At 43.6% G+C, this 19,188-nt stretch overlaps 1 protein-coding gene across 3 annotated transcripts; it reads right to left on the reverse strand.

Annotated features, from left to right (window-relative positions):
* Nucleotides 1-6,016: 6,016 nt before the first annotated feature.
* TRIM52 (tripartite motif containing 52) lies at nt 6,017-11,965 on the reverse strand. Of its 3 annotated transcripts, none has more exons than XM_032848026.1 (2): nt 11,044-11,965; nt 6,017-6,382 (listed from the first exon to the last, which is right to left on the reverse strand). In XM_032848026.1, exons 1-2 carry the CDS (start codon nt 11,833-11,835, stop codon nt 6,101-6,103), a joined length of 1,074 nt encoding a protein of 357 aa, XP_032703917.1. In that variant the 5' UTR covers nt 11,836-11,965; the 3' UTR covers nt 6,017-6,100. The 3 variants fall into 3 exon arrangements, with proteins under 3 accessions (XP_032703917.1, XP_032703919.1, XP_032703920.1); XM_032848028.1 differs by lacking the exon at nt 6,017-6,382 and adding an exon at nt 6,716-8,282; XM_032848029.1 differs by lacking the exon at nt 6,017-6,382 and adding an exon at nt 8,297-8,317.
* Nucleotides 11,966-19,188: the final 7,223 nt, after the last annotated feature.

A 19,188-nucleotide genomic window follows, 5' to 3' on the forward strand; every position in this document is an offset into this window, starting at 1 on the left:
CTCAACACCCATGATTTGTTTGTCCTGTGGTCATGGGAGACCCACACCGATATCCAGCTGCTGTTCATAGCTCAGGTCATGCCAAGTACTCTGGGCGGTTGGGACAAATGGAGGGGTGAGAGATTTCACGCATTTTCCAGTGCAGATGCACAGCGCAAACACTCCCCTGGCTGTTGGCCTATATATGCAGAGGATTTGCTCTCAGTTCAAGAACACATGCATGTTCTTCATCTCCTACTCACACTCTAAAGAGATCATTGCTTAGTCATATCATGTGCGCGCCCCCCCCCCCCCCCGCCCTGGAGAAATCTTATTTGGCTCTCTGTTTTCTTGAATTTTGCGAGGGAGCCCCTGTGGAATCAACATCCCTGAAGTAGGGTCAGTAGTACAGGTTTATTTTGTTTTGTTTGTCTGTCTGTCTGTCTACCTATCACAGAGCACAAGCAGGGGGAATGGCAGGCAGAGAGAGAAGCAGGCTCTGTGCTGAGAAAGAGCTCATGTGGAATCATGACCTGAGCCGAAGGCCGATGCTTAACCAACTGAGCCACCCAGGCATCCGCGGGAGTACAGGTTTCTCATGAGCCTCCAGGTTTCTCAGGCTTGCTTAAACCGGTCGGTTCCCAGGCTAGCCCTGCCCTCCCTAGGCCCCTTCTGCGGGGGTGGGGGGTCGGGGAGGCCCTTCCCCGAGTCCTCCCCTCAGGCTGCCAATACCAGAGCAAACTTTCTGTAGCTGTTTTTGGCCTCCAGCAATTCTGCGGGCCCCTCCCTACACCGGCCTCTTACTCTTTGAGACAGTTCTGGCAGCTCCCCCGTCCTGCTGGGCCAAGGGAGGAATTCGGGTTTTGCCTTGGAGCCCACCAGCACCGATCTGGCAATGCCAACAGAGGAGAGGGAGAAATGGAATGTAGTAGTTCCTGAACAACCAGATCACAGGATTGGGCTTTCTACCTTGAAGTTTCCTTCCAGTCACTGCCTGGCTTCTTTTCTCTTGGAGAGGATGCCGGCAAGCCATAAAACCACTGAGGGGCCTTTCTGAATGGAGGGAGGCCTGGCCCTGACTCTCAGGACACTTTGGTGTAGCTAGGTGTAGAGATGGAGTGAGTGCAGCGGCAGCCTTCCCCTCAGCCCAAGTTGGAGTTGAGCCCCACACATGCCTGTTTCCCTCTTGGCCCCCTGGCTCCCTGCTAGGCATATGGGCCCACCTGGACTACTCTCTCCTCAAGCCTGGCCCCTTCCAGAGGGAGGACTAATCTCAGCTGCTGGATGCATCTTAGTTATAAGCTTCACACTTCCCACAACAGTCTGCTGCCTCTGTAGGCATTGGTGGGGGCCTCAGGGCCTTTTCCTTCCAGGTGTCTTTGATCTGGCATCTTGAAGGTGGAAACCTGCTGGAGGGCCCCACCCGACCTTGGAAGAAATTGGGGAAAGTTACTCTGCCTAGTTGTTCTGCTCCTCAGGCCACCCCTCTGGTAAGTTCCCCACCCACTTCTGGTCCCGTCTCCTGGGCTGCCTGTTTTCTCCCAAGCCCCTATTGGCACCACCTTCATTTGCCAGACAAGGTAAACAAAGGAGAAATTTCTAAGGATGCCTGTCTCACCATTCCTTTTCTGGTGGCAATCCCTAAGATTGACACAGCTGGAAGAAGTCCCTCTGGTTTCCCTGCTAGAGGCCTATGACCTCTCTTGTAAGAACAGAGGCCTCTATTCCCTCCTGCCAGCATTCAGGAGGTGAAAAAGGTCTTCCCTTCAATGAGGTGGTGAGGACTACTGTGGGAGATAGGTGAGGGGCTTGGGAAAGAGGTGTGGCCAAGACCAGAGGGCTTCTGTCAGCTAAAGCAAGTGGCTTCCCTTCATTTTGCTGTTCCTCCACAAATTGTGTGGTTGGCATTGGCATGCACCGTATTCCTTTTGTGGGTACACTGGCCCTCCGCTTCTCCATCTGTCAGTTCTCTCAGAATGCACACATTGTTCTGCCTGGAAGCCCACCATATCCCACCCTCACTTTTCTTCGTTAATCTAAGCTTCCTTGAGGTCTCAACTCAGGTTGCCGCCTCAAGGAAACCCTCTGTGACCTTCGAGTCTAGGTTAGGCTCTTTGTTTCCTGTCCTCATAGTGATGGTGTTGGGGCCTTCACAGCTCTTAGCTCAGTTTGCCCTTATTTGAATCCCTCAGGGCTTTTTCTCGGTGCCCTGAGGTCAGGGACTGATGGTCTGTTTGGGCTGATGCATCCTCTGGTAGAGGGTTTGGTTGTGGAAGATTCTAATCTTGGTGACTAGCCTCATAGGCTAAGTAGTTAAGGGCAGGTAGTTAAAGGGTGTTCCAGGCAGAGGGATCATCATGGGGAAGAGGTGTTAGAGTGGTTTGCATGCAGAGGTTTGGGAGATGGTTTCAAATGGAAAGGTAGGGGAGAGTGAAACCCAAGTTGGTCGGGGAGCCCCTATCAGGAAGGAGTTGATTAGAAAGGAATTTTGTCCTGAAGCCTATTATTGTCTCTTTAGGATTGTCTAATCCCTCTCCTGCTTAGACTTGATTTTGCTGACAATCATTTGTTGTCAGAATGGAGGGTAGGTTGGAAGAGTGAGACTAGAAACAAGAATTTAGAAGCTGGACAGGAGGGTCTCTGTAAGGAGGGTCATGAGAGTCCTATAAAAGGAGGCACTGAGGACTTTCCATTGGCCATATGAGTGATCAAGTCAACATCTCTAATCCATCTCTCTCCTCCCTATCCCACCTTCTTCACTCCAGTATCTAGAATTGGGCTCTGATTATAGAAACTGTTTCATGATTGAGGCCTAAAGAATTAAGCTCAAAAAGGTTGGAAGGCAACATGGGAAGTTCTGTTCTTATTGTAGGTTCTATTCCATTCCTGGTGAGAGGTAGGGATGTGGTAAATCACTGCCAGGAACAGATGTTATAAAAAATCACCTATCATTTCTTTATGTGTCTTGATAAATATTTAGTGTCCACTTTAGGCAGAAATCTGAGGTCTAACAGTCCCCTAGAAAGCATCTAAGACATTCTATTGGGTTTTCCCCGGGAGATGGGACTGTGGGATTCCCCAGGCCCTAGGTGTTTCAGCAGATATGCAGTCAGAGGTTGTGGAAGTGGGCATGATCCAAGCAGGTCTGGGCTGTAGTCCAGGCAGAATTATAAACATGCTAGGAGAAGGCAAGCCTCTGGCTTGTTAAAGGATTTAAAACACCATTAGGTGGTAGGGAGAAACAGAAACAGAAGGTGACCCAAGGTGTCTTTTTTCAGCTTTTTACCTGGAAGAGAATTTGGTAAGTAGGGTTGGGAGAATATGTTGAAATGGAACTTTGAGGCTGGCTGGCTGAAGAGAAAAGAGTCCTTTATGCTTATACTTGGGTTAAAGTGCCAGAGCTTGCTGAGAAATTCCATCCTTTGCTGGTGGGGGGAGAGAGAGAAATCTATGTGCTTAGGGAATGGCAGACAAAAAGGGATGTGACCTCCAGGGATCCTCTTGCAGGTGGCCTTGGTCTTTCATTTTTGTGGAACCCTGATTTGGTACCAAGTGGAATTGTCAGTCAAGTCTCTGATGAACTCTGCATGAGTCCTTTAGTATGGGGTAAAATATTAGGAAGGCCTAAGCTATGGAAGAATAAGAATAAGCCCCTCCCTGTTGTTTTAAGGCTGTTTTTAACTCAAATCTACTTAAGGCCATTTTCCTCCTTCTTTTGGAGGCATAGAGGTGGGGAAAAGAGTAGTAACTTAGAGGGCCATTTCCTTCCTTCTTTGCTGGTCTTCTGTCACATCTTCAACTTCTAACGTGCCAAGATAAGCTATTTCCCCCTGCCCAGAGTACTCATACTGCTCTAAGGACTCTGGTTTGTAGGCAAAGACTATGATTAAAAGTTAAATTTGTCACCACTTTTAGCTCTCACAGTCTCTTCCTTTTTAGCCCTGTAATTCCTAAAACCTCTAACTTCCTTTTTTTCTCATTATCACTGCCAGTACACTACTTTTCCTTCTAGGACTCCTTGATCTCTTTACCACTCTCTGTCAGGATCTGGGTGTGAGAGGAGAAAGGGGAAGAACCCACTTACCTCCTTTAATGCTAGGTTTTGCCCCACATCCCATTGTCAAAAAGTCAGGGACCAAATAAAACCTTATTTATTCTTATATTCCTCCTATTTTGAGGTCCCAGTCCTGGCTTTTTTTTTGGGAAGAGGGTAGCGCAGTTTGTATTTTACCTACTTCCTATTAGAGTTCTCCCCTGTCACATTTCTCACATGTGATCCACATGAATCACAAGTGGAACTGTTCAAGACCGTTTTAGTTAGGGGCGCCTGGGTGGCTCAGTGGGTTAAATGTCTGCTTTTGGCTCAGGTAATGATCCCAGGGGCCTGGGATCGAGCCCCCCTCATCAAGCTCTCTGCTCAGCTGGAAGCCTGTTTCTCCCTCCCTCTCTCCCGGTCTCTCTGCCTGCTTGTGATCTCTCTCTGTCAGAGATCTTACTTGACAGAGATTAAATAAAATCTTAAAAAAAAAAAAAGACTGTTTTAGTCAGATTTTTAGAAAATACAAGAAGGCCTTCTTTTAAATATTTTCTTCCATGCTCCAAAATACCTTTGAGCCTACATCTCTTGATTGGGAAAAGAGTTGTCTCACTTCTTTTTCATCATCCCTTTGGACTGCTTCTACTCCTGAGAGTCCTAGAAAGGATCAGAATTCAACCTGCCTTCTTTCTGTGGAACTATACAATTCATTGTGATTTGACAGCCGCTAGCCATGTATGGCTATTTCAAGTTAATTAACATTAAATAGAATTAAAAATTTAATTCCTGAGTTGGACTAGACACATTTCAAGAGTTCAAGCTCAAGGTAGCTATCAATACCTACTAAGTCAAACAGCACAGATTCAGAACACTTCCACTGTTGCAAAGTCCTTTTAGACTTTGTACAGTAGGCGGTCTTATGTCCCCCTTTTTGTTATCCTGTTTTATCAGTTGATAAATATTTGTAATGACTTCACTGTTACAGGATAACTTTCTGGGGTGGGGGGTCAGGGATTGGGGGTGGGGAATAGCATAGAATCTCTAGGTCCTATAAAGATTTCTGGAGGCATGGCATAGGGACCAGAGGTTGATGGCCAGTGGCAGAAGAGACTAGGTTTTAAGGAAGTGCTTTAGGAGTTGATATTATATTGTATTAATCCAGGGCCATACACAGCCAACAGGAGCAGACAGGTTCTGGTTTTATAAGTTCTGCATAATACTTAAAAACCAAAGCAAAAATGGGTCTCCTGGGTGGCTCAGTGGGTTAAGCCTCTGCCTTCTGCTCAGATTATGATCTCAGGGTCCTGGGATCGGGCCCCACATTGGGCTTTCTGCTCAGTGGGGAGCCTGCTTTCCCCTTTCTTTATCTACCTGCCTCTCTGCCTCCTTGTGATCTCTATCAAATAAATTAAAAAAAAAAAAAACAAAACCAACAATCTGTCCTATGGCCCTGCTGAAACTGATGTTTGCTGAAGTGATTGCCTTATTAATCATTTCTAGATCTTCATTTCATATACTGCTTTATCTGTCATAGCCCTTGTTCTCCCAAATGGCAGTGACAGAGGCAGCTCTGGTTTAAAAAAAGGTTTGCTGACTCTGCCATCTGCTTGCCAAGAGCTGGAAGAAGTAGGAGTTATATCAGTTAATCTGCTAAGACTATGTTTAATAATGTTCTAACTAGGTGGAGCTATTCTTCCACTGAACACTTAAACACCTAGGTCAGTCACAGGCTATAGGGCATAAGTAAAGCTGGTAATGGAACATCTGTGATTTGACCACTTTCCCTGAGTAGAGACCATTAGTTCTCAACCACGGATGATTCTGCTTCTCTCTCCCCTCTCCATAAGACATTTGGAAATGTTAGGAGACATTTGTGGTTTTCACAACTGGTGGAGGGGTGCTACTTATATCTGATGGATAGAGTGCAGAGATGCTGCCAGGCATCCTACAGTGCACAGGACAGCCTCTCTCCCCCCAGAATAATTATCTTACTCAAAATGTCAATAGTGCTGAAGTTGAGAAACACTGGTCTAGATTATAGTGTGGATCAGTTCTTAAAGTCATGACTATTTATGAGGTCCAGACTCAGTGGGTAATAATTAAGGCTGGCAAGTGTCTATTAAATTGGGAAGGAAAAAAATAAGGAGTCAGTGGAACTGTGGTCTCCATAAAACTGAAGGACAGGTGTAACTGGAGTGTGTTTGACTGCACTAGAAGGCTAAGAGCTAAGATCATAGTGCAACTGGAGATGAGGACTTCAGATGTGTAGCAAGTCTGTATAAAGATGAGGTCCCAGGTACAGTCACAGGAGTAGCGAGGAGCAAGTTTAAACAGTCTGACTTGTGATACAGCAGTCAACAGCTGAACCTAGTAGGGAAAACAGTCAATAAACAGATGAGTATCTGGTGAATATGGATATACTAGTTTTTCTCAACGTTTTTGTAACCCATAGCTCTACTTTTCATATACCTAAAAATCTCATACTCCCCCTCCTTCAGTGTTATTTAAAATTTCACAATTAAGAATCGTGACTAAAAATCAAAGCAACGGTAATTTTGGAAGCCAAAATTTATTCAGATGATGTGATAACCATGTCACTGTTAAGCCTTAACTTTTCTTTCCTGGGTGGTGTAGAAAATGTAACAAAACACAGGCTGCTTTAATAATACTTTGGTACTGTTTTCAATCCAGAGCTAGATATACCCCCTCCCCCCCAGAAAGCTTTTAAGATGTAAAGAGAAAATGGAATAAATTCTTTTAATCTGTTTAGACATTTTACATCTCCGTTTCTCTAGAGTATTTATCTGGAAGTTTCTAGTCAAAACAATCAGTCTTTGATTTCCACATACTCCTCCTGAAGTGCTGTCAGTGAGGACCAAATATCAGTGAAAACATTCTTTCCAAAAGTTACCACAGGTAGGTTTTAAGAAAAACGTCAAGAACAATCACCCAAAATAGTTCTGGACATTTCATGCTTTTTTCTTGAAATAACATGAATCTAGTCCTTCAAATGGCAAAGCAAATTAGACATTTTTAGTACGAGTTTGCTATGTGTAGCTGGGTTTTTGGTAAGTTTTGCTTCAGGTATTTCAAAACAAGTGGGGATTGTTGGTGCTCGCCTTCTGACATTTCACTGTCAGTGTATTTTAGGCTTCAGTGCATTAAATTCTGCTGAAAGTTTTAATTTTTGAAATTTTAAAAGTACAGATTCTCTTTAGGTGGTATTCCAAAATCAGACATGTTGTTTTGCATTGGTGTTCCAAAATCATTCTGTCCACAAATTCAGCTGAATACAGTTCTTTGACAACCAAGGAACCTCAGTATGTAACAGAAAATACTCTTCAACAGGATTCTCAACAGATCTTCAAAAATCAAGGCAAACTGGGATCAAATCTACTGTTTTTCACAAAGGTTACACTGACAGCAAGGTGAAGATTTCCAGTAGATTATGGGCCAGCTGATGGAAGTTGATGCTTGGTGTTGATTGTTATAGTACATCTTAAACACAGTTTTCTTCAGTTTTGCCAAAAACCCAGATCTAAAACACTACTGTAATGTATACCCTTGTAATATTAAAACTTTCTTCCATCTCAGTTCATTTTGTACAGCTTCAAAAATACTGTCTTTAGTGGTCAAGTATTAGGCTTGTGAAACCAGCATACTCACAGTTTTTAAAGCCTATTTTAAACATAAGCAAAGCACATTTTTATCAGTAGATTCTTCTCAACTAAGCAAAGAAAGATGAGCTGAAGTTTTTAAAACTTGAAGTTTGATATACTCAGTCATCAATCCAGAGTTAAGACTGCAGGAAGTAGATGAAAGTCTGGAATTCCTCAATTTCCTCTTAAAGTTGCGGCAGCACTTGGAATGCAGGGCTTCAAAAGTTTCTCCATTTTTTTTCTCCTTTGCAATTAAAAGGGCTATTTAATATTGTGCTTTCATAGCCTTTGAAGATTGCTGTTAATAATCCAATACTGTCCAATCTTAAAGCTTCAGAGAATTGTGCTTTGCAGAATACTCCAATATTTTTATAGCATAAATTTAACAGTGTTTGGCATGGTGTCACTGGCCAACATTTTCAGGTAACTCAACTGAAGAAGTTGACCCTATCTTCTGCATCATAATGTGAATATATACTTCATAAAAGCCTCAAAAAAATTTTTGGCTGCCATCTTTAGCTACCTCAAAGGAGAAAACAAAAAGGAGTACTGATGATGGAAGCATCTGGTCCCTCGTGGAGAACGAGAAGTGATTTTATTGGCGGCAGCTGGGTGGCAGAGCAATATAGGCATCCAGTTATGCCTGAACCCCAAAAAGTGAAATCTTTGTTCATTTCCTTTTTATACACCCATCTGCCGCCTAAAACCTGACACCATTTAATGGTGCCCTTGGTCAAATCTAAATGATCTTACTTTTCATAATCCTCTGATTCTAGCTTGAAGAGTCAAGATGAACTCTAACTTATGGGATGGACAAAATGGAAGATGTAAATAAGTAAGCTTTCAGAGCTAAAAAGCCTCTTTTTATACAAAATTAAACTTTAAAAAAACATTGACCTCAAAACAATATAACTGTCTTGGATATGTTATAAAAATAGCAGTATAAATAGCACCATACCCACAGTGAACATATGTAGTTACCCAACCTGTCCAACTTCATTAATTATAGGCCTTACTCTGAACGCTTCTTGTTCTGTCTTTGTACTTCCACCAGCAAAGGAGTTCTTTCCAACTTTATTTCTTAAGAAATATTTTTTCTTTTTAACATTACAACACTAATTTTATAAACTATACAATTTTATAAACTATAACTCTCCCCATATCTGCAGCGCTAATAAAATTTGTGGAGGGAGAGAATGCCTTTCTCTCCTATTCCTAAAAATCAGACTAGTCCTTGAGTCTATGAGTGACAACACCCTACTCAGTTCCTAAAACTAAAAAGCTTGCTTACCTCCAAAGTAGATAAAAAATGTGTTGAATTGGTAGCTGTCAAGAATACACTCTAACCAGAACTGTGAGAAGGGTAATGCATAATATTAAATAAACCATATACAAAAAGTTTATTGTTAACTATTGTTATGAGAGTTTATTAGGTAAAATTCTAAGTTATGCTTCTGTAATGTATATGTTGACCAATGAAAGGCAGTAACAAAACAGTGTCATCAATTACTAAAAGTTTATACATACATAAAAAATTTTTACCTCTTCCGTGTAATTCTATGTGTGGCAATAGCACCTACCTAAATTGTGGTATGGGTTTGAAAATAAAAGTTAAATTTCCTTTTAAATACTCTATATATTTTGAAAGGGATTATCTCCAATTTGTTTTACTTGGTTTTGGTGTTTATATTTACTGGTATGCTTTATAAGTAACCCCTCAAGTTTCAAATGAGTATTCTCTGGCTTCCTAGGTTGAAAAGACCATCTCTCCTGTTTAAATTGGCTTTCAGTTAAAATTTTGGTTTCAGAATCCTTACAGAAAATTCTAACAGAGGACTGAAAGTTTACCTCCTTACATAAGTGGCAGTGTGCTAAAACCCAGAAGTATAGGACAGTTTCTCCTGGCAGCAACTTCTGTTACCCTGGGGAAAGCATGGTGCTAGGATTTGTCCGTAAAGTCAAGTTCGTATGATGAAATTAGCAGTGATTTGTAGTTAAGATTTGTGTCTTATATGTCCATTTACCAGTAACTGTAAGTTGAAGGGTAATGAAATAGCAAATATATGATGTCTTAGGACAGTGTTCTGGTTATGTTTTGACTGCACTCCAGAGTAAGCAATACATTTTACTCTCAAGACTAAGTATATACACCTGTACATAGAAAAGTTTCAAAAGACAGTGTTTTCTTTAGTGTGTTCCATGCACTCTGATATTTTCTGTTTAATATTAAAGTAATGCTGGTCATGACCCATTTATTTTAAGACCCACTAATTGGTCAATCCCCATATTTTGGAAACCGCTACTCTAGGAGAACATGAGATATTTTATAAACTATAAGGCACACCAAGATGTGAGCAGCTGCTAATATTCAGGACAAAACTTTAATGGGCCTGAGACATCCTTTCCTTCTTGGGTACTGCTACGAGTCCCATTCACCTAGGCTTTTGGTAAGAAAGACAATATTCCAGCTGTCATTGAGACAACCCTGTAATACTCCGATCAGGAAAGCAATGTATTAATCAAATCAGAACCCAAAGAAAAGACTACAAGCTAGAGGAAAATCAAAACAGACATTTTTTCAGTGCTTTATGGTTTATAAAATACTTTCACATACATGATCTCTTAATCTTAAGCCTAGGGAAAAATAAACTAAGAGGTAGAGACCTGCCCAAGATTAGACAGTAAGTGGCAGAGCCAGGTCATCTGATCCTAAATCCCTCACTCCTTTTACTGTGATAAAATACCAGGAAAGGAGAGTGATCACGGCATGAAGCTTCTTCTGATCCATTAAAAAGATGTAAAAACATTTTTATATCCTCTACCTCCCTCTGTAGGGAAACTGTTTTCCCTATATCCATTGTTACCGAGGATGAGGAAGTAACCTCAGACTTTGGGAAGGGGTGTGGCCAGTTCCACTTAATTAGACCAGGCATTTCAGTCTACCAATACCAGTTATGTTTTTTCTGTGTGTTTCTTCTCCAGTCATCTGTTTTGACATTGTGCTCTGAGGTCCCGAATGTCTATTATCTACAAGTTTTCTGTTCCTGTGTGTTAAGGGTCCTGGAGTCTTAGGTACAGACTCAAGACTCAACAGATGGAAATCAAGAACTAGGGATATGTCACCTATACTGAGATTGAAAGGGAATAACAGTAGTATGTTTCTGGTGACTGTTGTGTCTTTGCTCAGCTTCCCCAGGGGAAGCCAATCAGCCTCAACCAATTTGCCTACCTATGCCCATCTTCACTACTGTGCCCTCATCTCTCACAGAAAAGAGGTTCAACTAGCAAGTACCCATCTCTCCCAGTTCCCCTTGTTTTCTCTCCACTCCCTTCAAGCCCTCACCCCCTTTCCCTCTTTGTGCCTCTCACCTTATACTGCACCACCTCCTCCAGCGGCACCACGCTGTGCTGTTTGTGGCTCCTGGATTCTCGGCACACCACACAGATGGCCTCTTTGTCCACCTCGCAGAAGAGCTTCAGGGCTTCCTGGTGTTTGGAGCAGATACCTTGATCATTCCCCCAGCTTCCTCGATAAGGAGTGGGGCACATCTGGCGAATTATCTGGACCATGTTGGCTAGCTGCAGGTTGGGACGAAAGTTGCGACGGGTAAAGCTCTTTCGGCACTGGGGGCAGGTGAACTGACGTGGAGGGGCCGGAGGATGCAGTTTGGTGTCAGGATGCAGCTCTTGGTCGTCCTCGTCGTATTCTTCCAGTATCTCCTCTTCTGGGTAGACGTCAATTCTCAGGTCATGCCTCAAGCCTCCCAGGTAATAGTCCCGGTCCTCCTCCTCCTCTTCCTCCTGGGCCCACACATAGTCCATGTTGTCCCTGACGCCGCCGTCACCAACCCAGAGTTCATAATCTTGGTCCTGGAACACCTCCTCATCGGCATTGCCCTGGTACAAAACCTCTCGAATGGAGGTGTCCCATCCACCGATGGCCCCCTCCACGTCGTCGTCCTCGTCCTCCTCCCATTCATCTATCTCCACTTCCCTGTTTTCCTCATCATCCTTGCCCCACAGCTGGGTCACACACCCTCGGCAGAAGTTGTGCCCGCAGCCTATGGATACGGGATCCTTGAAGTATTCCAGGCAGATGGCACATACCGCTTCCTCCTGAAGGGTCTGCACGGGGTTAGGAGTAGTGGCATAGCCGGCCATTTTTAGTGTGCAGCCTGTGGGTGTGGATGCCTCCGCTCGGAGCTGAGGAGCTGGGGGACTGCTTGCGGGCCTGCCCCCAAGCTACGCTTGTGACCCCAGGCTGTTCTCAACTCTGCTTTTCCTCCTCAGGCCCGAAAAGATGCCTGGCTCCCCTCCCGCAGGGTTTTCCCAGCTCAAGGAACGAAAGCCCTCGGTCCAGGATGCAGCCTCCACTTCCCTTTGAGGCTCAGAATGTACACCCAGATCCTGACACGTTTCTCGCTTCCCTCCGTGTTTGCCCGACCCAGCGGCGGCATCCTCAGGTGTAGACACTCCTCACCCAGCCCGAGGCGACAAAGAATGACGTAGGCGCTCTAACCCCCACTCGGGAAGGGGTAGACTGAGCCGACGGAGGACCACATTCTCTATGGTGCCGCAGGGGACACCACAGCTGGGAGCGTGGCCAGCCATGTAGCCGGCCCGAAGAAAAAAAGACTGGTGAGAATAGGCGAGGTGGGAAGAGAATCTATTTACTCCCCCGAGTCGCGTTAGCGCCGCTTCAATTAGTAGGATAGAGAAGGCCCGGCGATCTCTCAGCGGAGCCAATACCCAGGAACCGACCGGAAGGAGGCGGAGTGCGGCGGCCAAGCTCGCGCTCTCGTGCACTTCCGGCCCTTCTAGCCAGAGATCTTGGTGGTAGTAAGAACGCCCTCCTCTCGGAGGTCGCGCTCGGGGGCGTGGCCTGCGGAATCGCGGCGGGGTGGGGCTTGCGGCGGCGTGCAATTACTGTGAGGTTAGGGGGACTCGCGTGGGGGCTCGCGTGCCTCCCTTTTCTCAAAACTAGTTAACCCTTTCACTGTTGCCTGAGGAGCCTCGGCCTCCTAGCCAGTTTTCTCCCGGTACTTTTACTCTGTGACCACTCAGTTACCCTCAGACTCCGCATGCCCTGCACTGACTCTGTAGGCGGTTTCGCCTTCATCGATAATGCTTCTCTTCACCGTCCACTCGCCATCTACCTACGCTTGCGTGAGTCCGTTCATCCATCCACTTGGCTGCCCATTTATTTCATTTCATTTTTAAAAAAGATTCTATTTATTTATTTGACAGATCACAAGAAGGCAGAGAGGCAGGCAGAGGGAGAGGGGTAAGCAGGGTCCCTGCTGAGAAGAGCCCGATGCGGGGATCGATTCGAGGACCCTGAGATCAAGACCGGAGACGAGGCTTAACCCACTGAGCCACCCAGGCGCCCCTGCCCATTCATTTTAATTCCGTTCATCATACACATGCATAACCCATCCATTTACCATATACTTTATAGGAACAAAAACGTGAGCAGGGCATGATCAATCCCTTCAAGGAGTTCAGGTATAAGCATGTGGTTATCTGTAACCCAAGGTTTCACAAGGTCTGTTTTTACTTGACCCTCCCTAAGAAATGCACTGCACACGTTAATCCAATACAGACTTGCACATGTATAACAGAAACAATTTCTGGAAATTGTCCTTTCCCTTATGGCATTCAATGCACCCTGATATGTTCTATTTTGCTTAAATAAAATGTTCAAGATCCACTGGTATGATTGGACCCCTCATTAATACGGCACTGTTTGGTTTGAGGAACACCACCTGTACTACTGGAATCCCTCGTCTCCCTCTGGGCCCAGACTTGAACAGTAGGTTCTAGAGAGGAAGGATGGTAAGGGCTGTTAACATTGTACATGCAGCTCCTCTATCATAGTGCCAAACATACAGCAAGTACTTCTTACATAGCTGCTGGGTAAATAATGAACCAACCCAACAAATTGCAACCATCAAGCCCTGCTGATTTTTATCTCCTCAAACCTAGGCAGCCTTCTCTGTCTTTGTTCCTGCCATCCTAGACCTGACCCCATCAGCTTCCGGCTGGATGGACAGAGTTTCTTAACATTTCAGTCCATCCTGCGGCCAGCAGAACCATCTGCCTGAAATGGTGGTCTGACACACTCATCCCAGGCTGTTGCCTCGGTTTTTGGGCATATTCTCCCACCTAGAAGGCTTTTGTCTCACTGCTACCCCAGATATAGCTCCCTAATTATCTTTCAGGTCTCTGTTCAGGCACAATGTGAAGATTCTTCCATGAGGCTGGTCCCAGGCTGTGTTAGCACCCCACCTGTCACTTTCTGTGTGACCTTGGGTTTTCTTAACAACTGTGCTGCCATATCCCCATATGGAAAGTAAAGAGGGTTGTTGTGAAGTTGGTATTCCAATTATTATTGACATCTGTAATTAGATCAGCGCCCACTGGTGTTATCTTTGTATCCCCATTACCTACAGTTATATTCCTTTCCTGTAGCAGATGAGCCATAGAAGAAACTCACCCCATTTCCTGTCCTCTTCCTCTTTGAATAGGATCAAGAGATTGGGACCCTATGGTGAAAAGTAGCCCACCACCTCTCATTTAGTGGTTCTCAGAGCTGTATGTTTGGAGAGGGAGTTGAAACCTAGGCCTGACCTGCCTGCAGTGGGGCATCTCTTGGGAGTGTTTGTTATGAAACTAACAAATTCCCAGTATGCAGTCTGGGAGACTTCCCAGAGGTCTTGGCTGAGCCTGAGGAGCCATGAGGGAGAATCTTGAGCAACAAGAACTGGAACTGTATTTCAGGGCTGGAATACTTACCCATCTCTGAATGCAGGTTTTACCTTACACATGGAATGGCAGAAACAGCTGGGGAGATCAAGGGAAGAGGGGCCTGCTGGAAAGCAAATTCTTGCCTGCCCTGGAGGGGGGTGGGGTACACTGAACCCAGGTAGGAAGGCAGGCTGAAGGAAAAGAGCAAGGGGTAACATGTACAGGGAAAAGATGGTGGGAGAAGGCTAGAGGGAGCATCTTGGAGGAACTGGTAAAACTTAAAAGGCATATAGCAGATACCCATTCTAAAGAATACCTAGGTGTATAAGAATCTTTAATACCGGGGGAGGGGGGTAAGGAGAGGGTGGTTGGGTTATGGACATTGGGGAAGGTATGTGTGTCAGTGCTGTGAAGTGTAAACCTGGTGATTCACAGACCTGTACCCCTGGGGCTAATAATACATTTTATGTTAATAAAAAATTTAAAAAAAATTGTATATGCAGTTATCACCTGTCCCCCCATCTTTAATACCTATTTCTTTTATCTTCTCTAAATTATCCTTCCCGAAGTTCAAGTGCCAGCTGGAAGGGGCTTCCTTCATATTCCCTCAGATTGTTGTAAAGTTTATCTGATCTTTACCAGAAGAGAGGTGAGGCTTGGTTTTAATCCCCTTTGCAACCCTGGCATCCCTGCAACAAGGCATGTTTCTATCTGCAGGACTGCTTGCTGTCTCCTGAACCCAACCTGGAGCTGTGGGTTATCAGAGTAGGTGACCTGGCACACCCATGGCATCAGGCCATTTTCTCAGGGCATTGGCAAAATGGCAGCAGTGGGAGTACTCAGGGGCTGGAGCTTAGCAATGGTGGTAGCTGCCAATGTATTTTTCACAGGACGTTCAGAAAATGTATCCATGGAAACTCACATTAGCTTCTTTGGTTTCCTAAGATTTTATTTTTAAGCAATCTCTATACTCAAGGTGGGGCTTGAATTCATAACCCCAAGATCAAGAGTTGTATGTTCTTCCCACCAAGCCAGCCAGGCGCCACTCACATCAGCTTTATTAGGCTGGAGAAGCCCACTTAAGAGTTTAGCGGCAGATAATTTTTTTTCACTTTTTTAAAAATTATATTCAGTTAGCCACTGTATATATTATATATATTATAATATATATTATAATGTATATAATGTACATCATTAGTTTTTGATATAGTGTCCAATGATTCACCAGTTGCGTGTAACACCCAGTGTTCATCACAAAATGTGCCCTCCTTAGTGCCTGTCACCCAGTGACCTTATCCCCCCACCCACCTCCCCTCTGAAACCTTCACTTTGTTTCCCAGAGTCCATAGTCTCTCATGGTTCATCTCCCTCCCCAATTTCTCCCCCTTCAGTTTTCCATCCCTTCCCCTATGGTTCTTTGCACTATTCCTTATAGTCCACATATGAGTGAAACCATGTAATTGTTTCTCTGCTTGACTTATTTGACTTAGCATAATCTCCTCCAGTTCTAACCATGTTGATTTAAATGGTAGGTATTCATTCTTTCTGATGGCTGAGTAATATTCCATTGTATGCATGAATCACATCTTTTTTTATCCATTCATCTGTTGAAGGGCCTCTCAGCTCCTTCCGCAGTTTGGCTATTGTGGACATTGCTGCTATGGACACTGGAGTGCATGTGCCCCTTCTTCTCACTACACCTGTATCTTTGGGGTAAATACCTAGTGCTGCAATTGCTGGGTCCTAAGGTAACTCTCTTTTTAATGTCTTTAACTCTCTTTTTAATGTCTTAAGGAACCTCCATCCTGTTTTCCAGAGTGGCTGTACCAGCTTGCATTCCCACCAACAGTGTAAGAGGGCTCCCCTTTCTCCACATCCTTGCCAACACTTATTTCCTGTCTTGTTAATTTTTGCCATTTTAACTGGTATAAGGTGATATCTCATTATGGTTTTGATTTGTATCCTGCCACATTTTTGAAAGGATAGCCTCTGCGGTATTCCATAGGTTCTGGACTGATGTTTTCATTCTCATTAGTTTCCATGACTTAAGTTCTTCCTTAATTTCCTGGTTGACCAGTCATTCTTTAGTAGGATGTTCTTTAACTTCCACATGTTTCAATTCCTTCCAAATTTTTTCTTGAGTTCCAGTTTCAAGGCACTGTGGTCTGGTAACATGCAGGGAATAATCTCAATCTTTTGGTATTGGTTGACACCTGATTTGTGACCAATATGTTATCTATTCTGGAGGAAGTTCCATGTGCATTCAAGAATGAATATTATGTTATTTTAGGGTGGAATGTTCTGTATGTATCTACAAAGTCCATCTAGTCCACTGTGCCATTCAAAGCTCTTGTTTCTTTGTTAATCTCCTGCTTAGATGAGCTGTTCATTGCTGAGAGTCTACTACTATTAATGTATTATTATCGGTATGATTCTTTATTTTGGTTAACAGTTGGCTGCTCTCATCTTGGGGGCAGAGATACTTACAATTGTTGGATTTTTCTGTGGGATAGACCCTTTAGGTATATTAATAGTGTTCCTTTACATCTCTTACTACAGTCTTTGGTTTAAAACTCGAATTTGTCTTGTATGAGAGTTGCTACCCAGCTTTCTTTTGAGGTCCATATGCATGATAAATGGTTCTCCATCCCCTTAACTTTCAACCTGGAGGTGTTTTTAGGTTCAGAACGAGTCTCTTGTAGGCAGCATATAGATGAGTCCCATCTTTTTATCCAATCTGAAACCCTGTGCCATTTCATTTTTCAGGCTGTTTATGTTGAGAGTAACTGTTGAAAGATATGAATTTAGTACCATCATATGGCACTGAAGTCCCTGTTTCTGTAGGTTAGAGATAACCTGTTACTTTCTGGTCTATATTACTCTCGGGGTCTTTTTTCTTTTATAGAGAGCATCCCTCTGCCCCGGCTGACTTGGTGGTCACATATCCTTTCACTTTCTGCCTGTCCTGAAAGCTCTTTGTCTCTCCATCCGTTCTGAATGACAGCCTTGCTCGATGAAGTATTCTTGGTTGCATGTTCATCTCATTTAGTACCCTGATTATGTCTTGCCAGGTCTCTGTGAACAGGCCTGTTATTCTGATGTTCCTCCCTCCACAGGTAAGATATCTCTTCCCCCTAGCTGCCTTGGCTCTAAGATTAGCAAGTTTTACTATTATATAGCGGGGCGTTGGTCTATTTTTATTGTTCGTGGGAGGGGTCCTCTCTGCCTCTCGGACACGGATCCTTCTTTTCTTCCCCAGATTAGGTAAGTTTTCAGCTATGGTTTGCTCAAGTATACATCCTTGTCCTCTCTCTCTCTCCACCCCCTCAGGGATCCCAGTAATTCTGACTTTGGAATGTTTCATGGTGTCACTGGTCTCTCTACTTCAGATCTCGTGAGCTCGTAGTTATTTATCTCTATCATTCTTGACTTCCTTCCTTTCTAATAGCGATCTTTTAGATCAGTAATTCGTTCTTTCTCATTTACCCTGGCATTCAGAGCATCCAGTTGAGATGGCATCTCCTTCATAGCATTTTTAATGTCAGCAACAAGAGCTCTATATTCTGCCATTATAGATTCTAAACCGTTGCTAACAATTTTCTCAAGACTAAATAGCGACTTTATAAACGTTACTCTGAAGTCTTTTTCTGTCATCTTCCTTAGATCCGTATTTATTAAGTCTGTGGCAGAGGCCATTGCCTCTGGTTCTTTCCTTCGTTGGGAGTTCCTCCTCCTAGTCATTCTCTTGAGGGATGGTTGAGGGAATGTAGAGAGTCCAAAATATCAACTACAACTCAGGCAAGATGAATCTGAGGAAAATCTGTAGTGTCAGAAGCTGCCACTGAAAAAAAAAATTTAAAAAATTTTAAAAAGGGGGTGGTAAAGGAAGAACTCATGGAAACCAGTGAGAATGAAAACACACCGGTCGAAAACCTATGGGATACTGCACACGCAGTCCTAAGGGGGAAATAAACAGCCATCCAAGCCTCAGTCAAAAATATAGAAAAATCACGAATTCACTAACTAACTTCACACCTTAAAGAACTGGGGAAAAAAAAAAAACAAAACCAACAAATGAAGCCTAAGCCATGTACAAGAAGAGAAATAAGATCAGAGCAGAAATAAATGAGTTAGAAACCAAAGATACAGTAGAGCAGGTCAATGAGATTAGAAGCTGGTTCTTTGAAAGAAAGATTAATAAACCACTCGCCAGACTTACCCAAAAGAAAAGAGAAAGGACCCAAATTAATAAAATTATGAATAAAAGTGGAGAGATCATTACTAACACCAAGAAAATAGACACAATTATCAGAAATTATTACCAAACAACTATATGCCAATAAATTAAGCAACCTGGAAGAAATGGATGCCTTCCTAGAAACTTATAAACTACCAAGACTGAAACAGGAAGAAACTGTCAACCTGAATAGACCAATAACCAGTAACAAAATTGAAGCAGTCAATCAAAATCTCCCAAAAACAAGAGTCCAGGACCTGATGGATTCCTGGGGAATTCTACCAAACATTCAAAGAAGAAATAATACCTATCCTACTGAAGATGTTTTTAAAAAAATAGAAACAGAAGGAAAACTTCCAGATTCATTCTGAGGCCAGCATTACCCAGATCCCCAAACCAGGCAAAGACCCCATCAAAAAGAATTTCAAACCAATATCCCTGATGAATATGAATACCAAAATTTTCAACAAGATCCTAGTTAATAGGATCCAACAGGACATTAAAAGGATATTCATCACAACCAGATGGGA

Source organism: Lontra canadensis, unplaced genomic scaffold, assembly GCF_010015895.1.
Source record: "Lontra canadensis isolate GAN:19392208 unplaced genomic scaffold, GSC_riverotter_1.0 scaffold199, whole genome shotgun sequence".
Lineage (NCBI taxonomy): Eukaryota > Metazoa > Chordata > Mammalia > Carnivora > Mustelidae > Lontra > Lontra canadensis.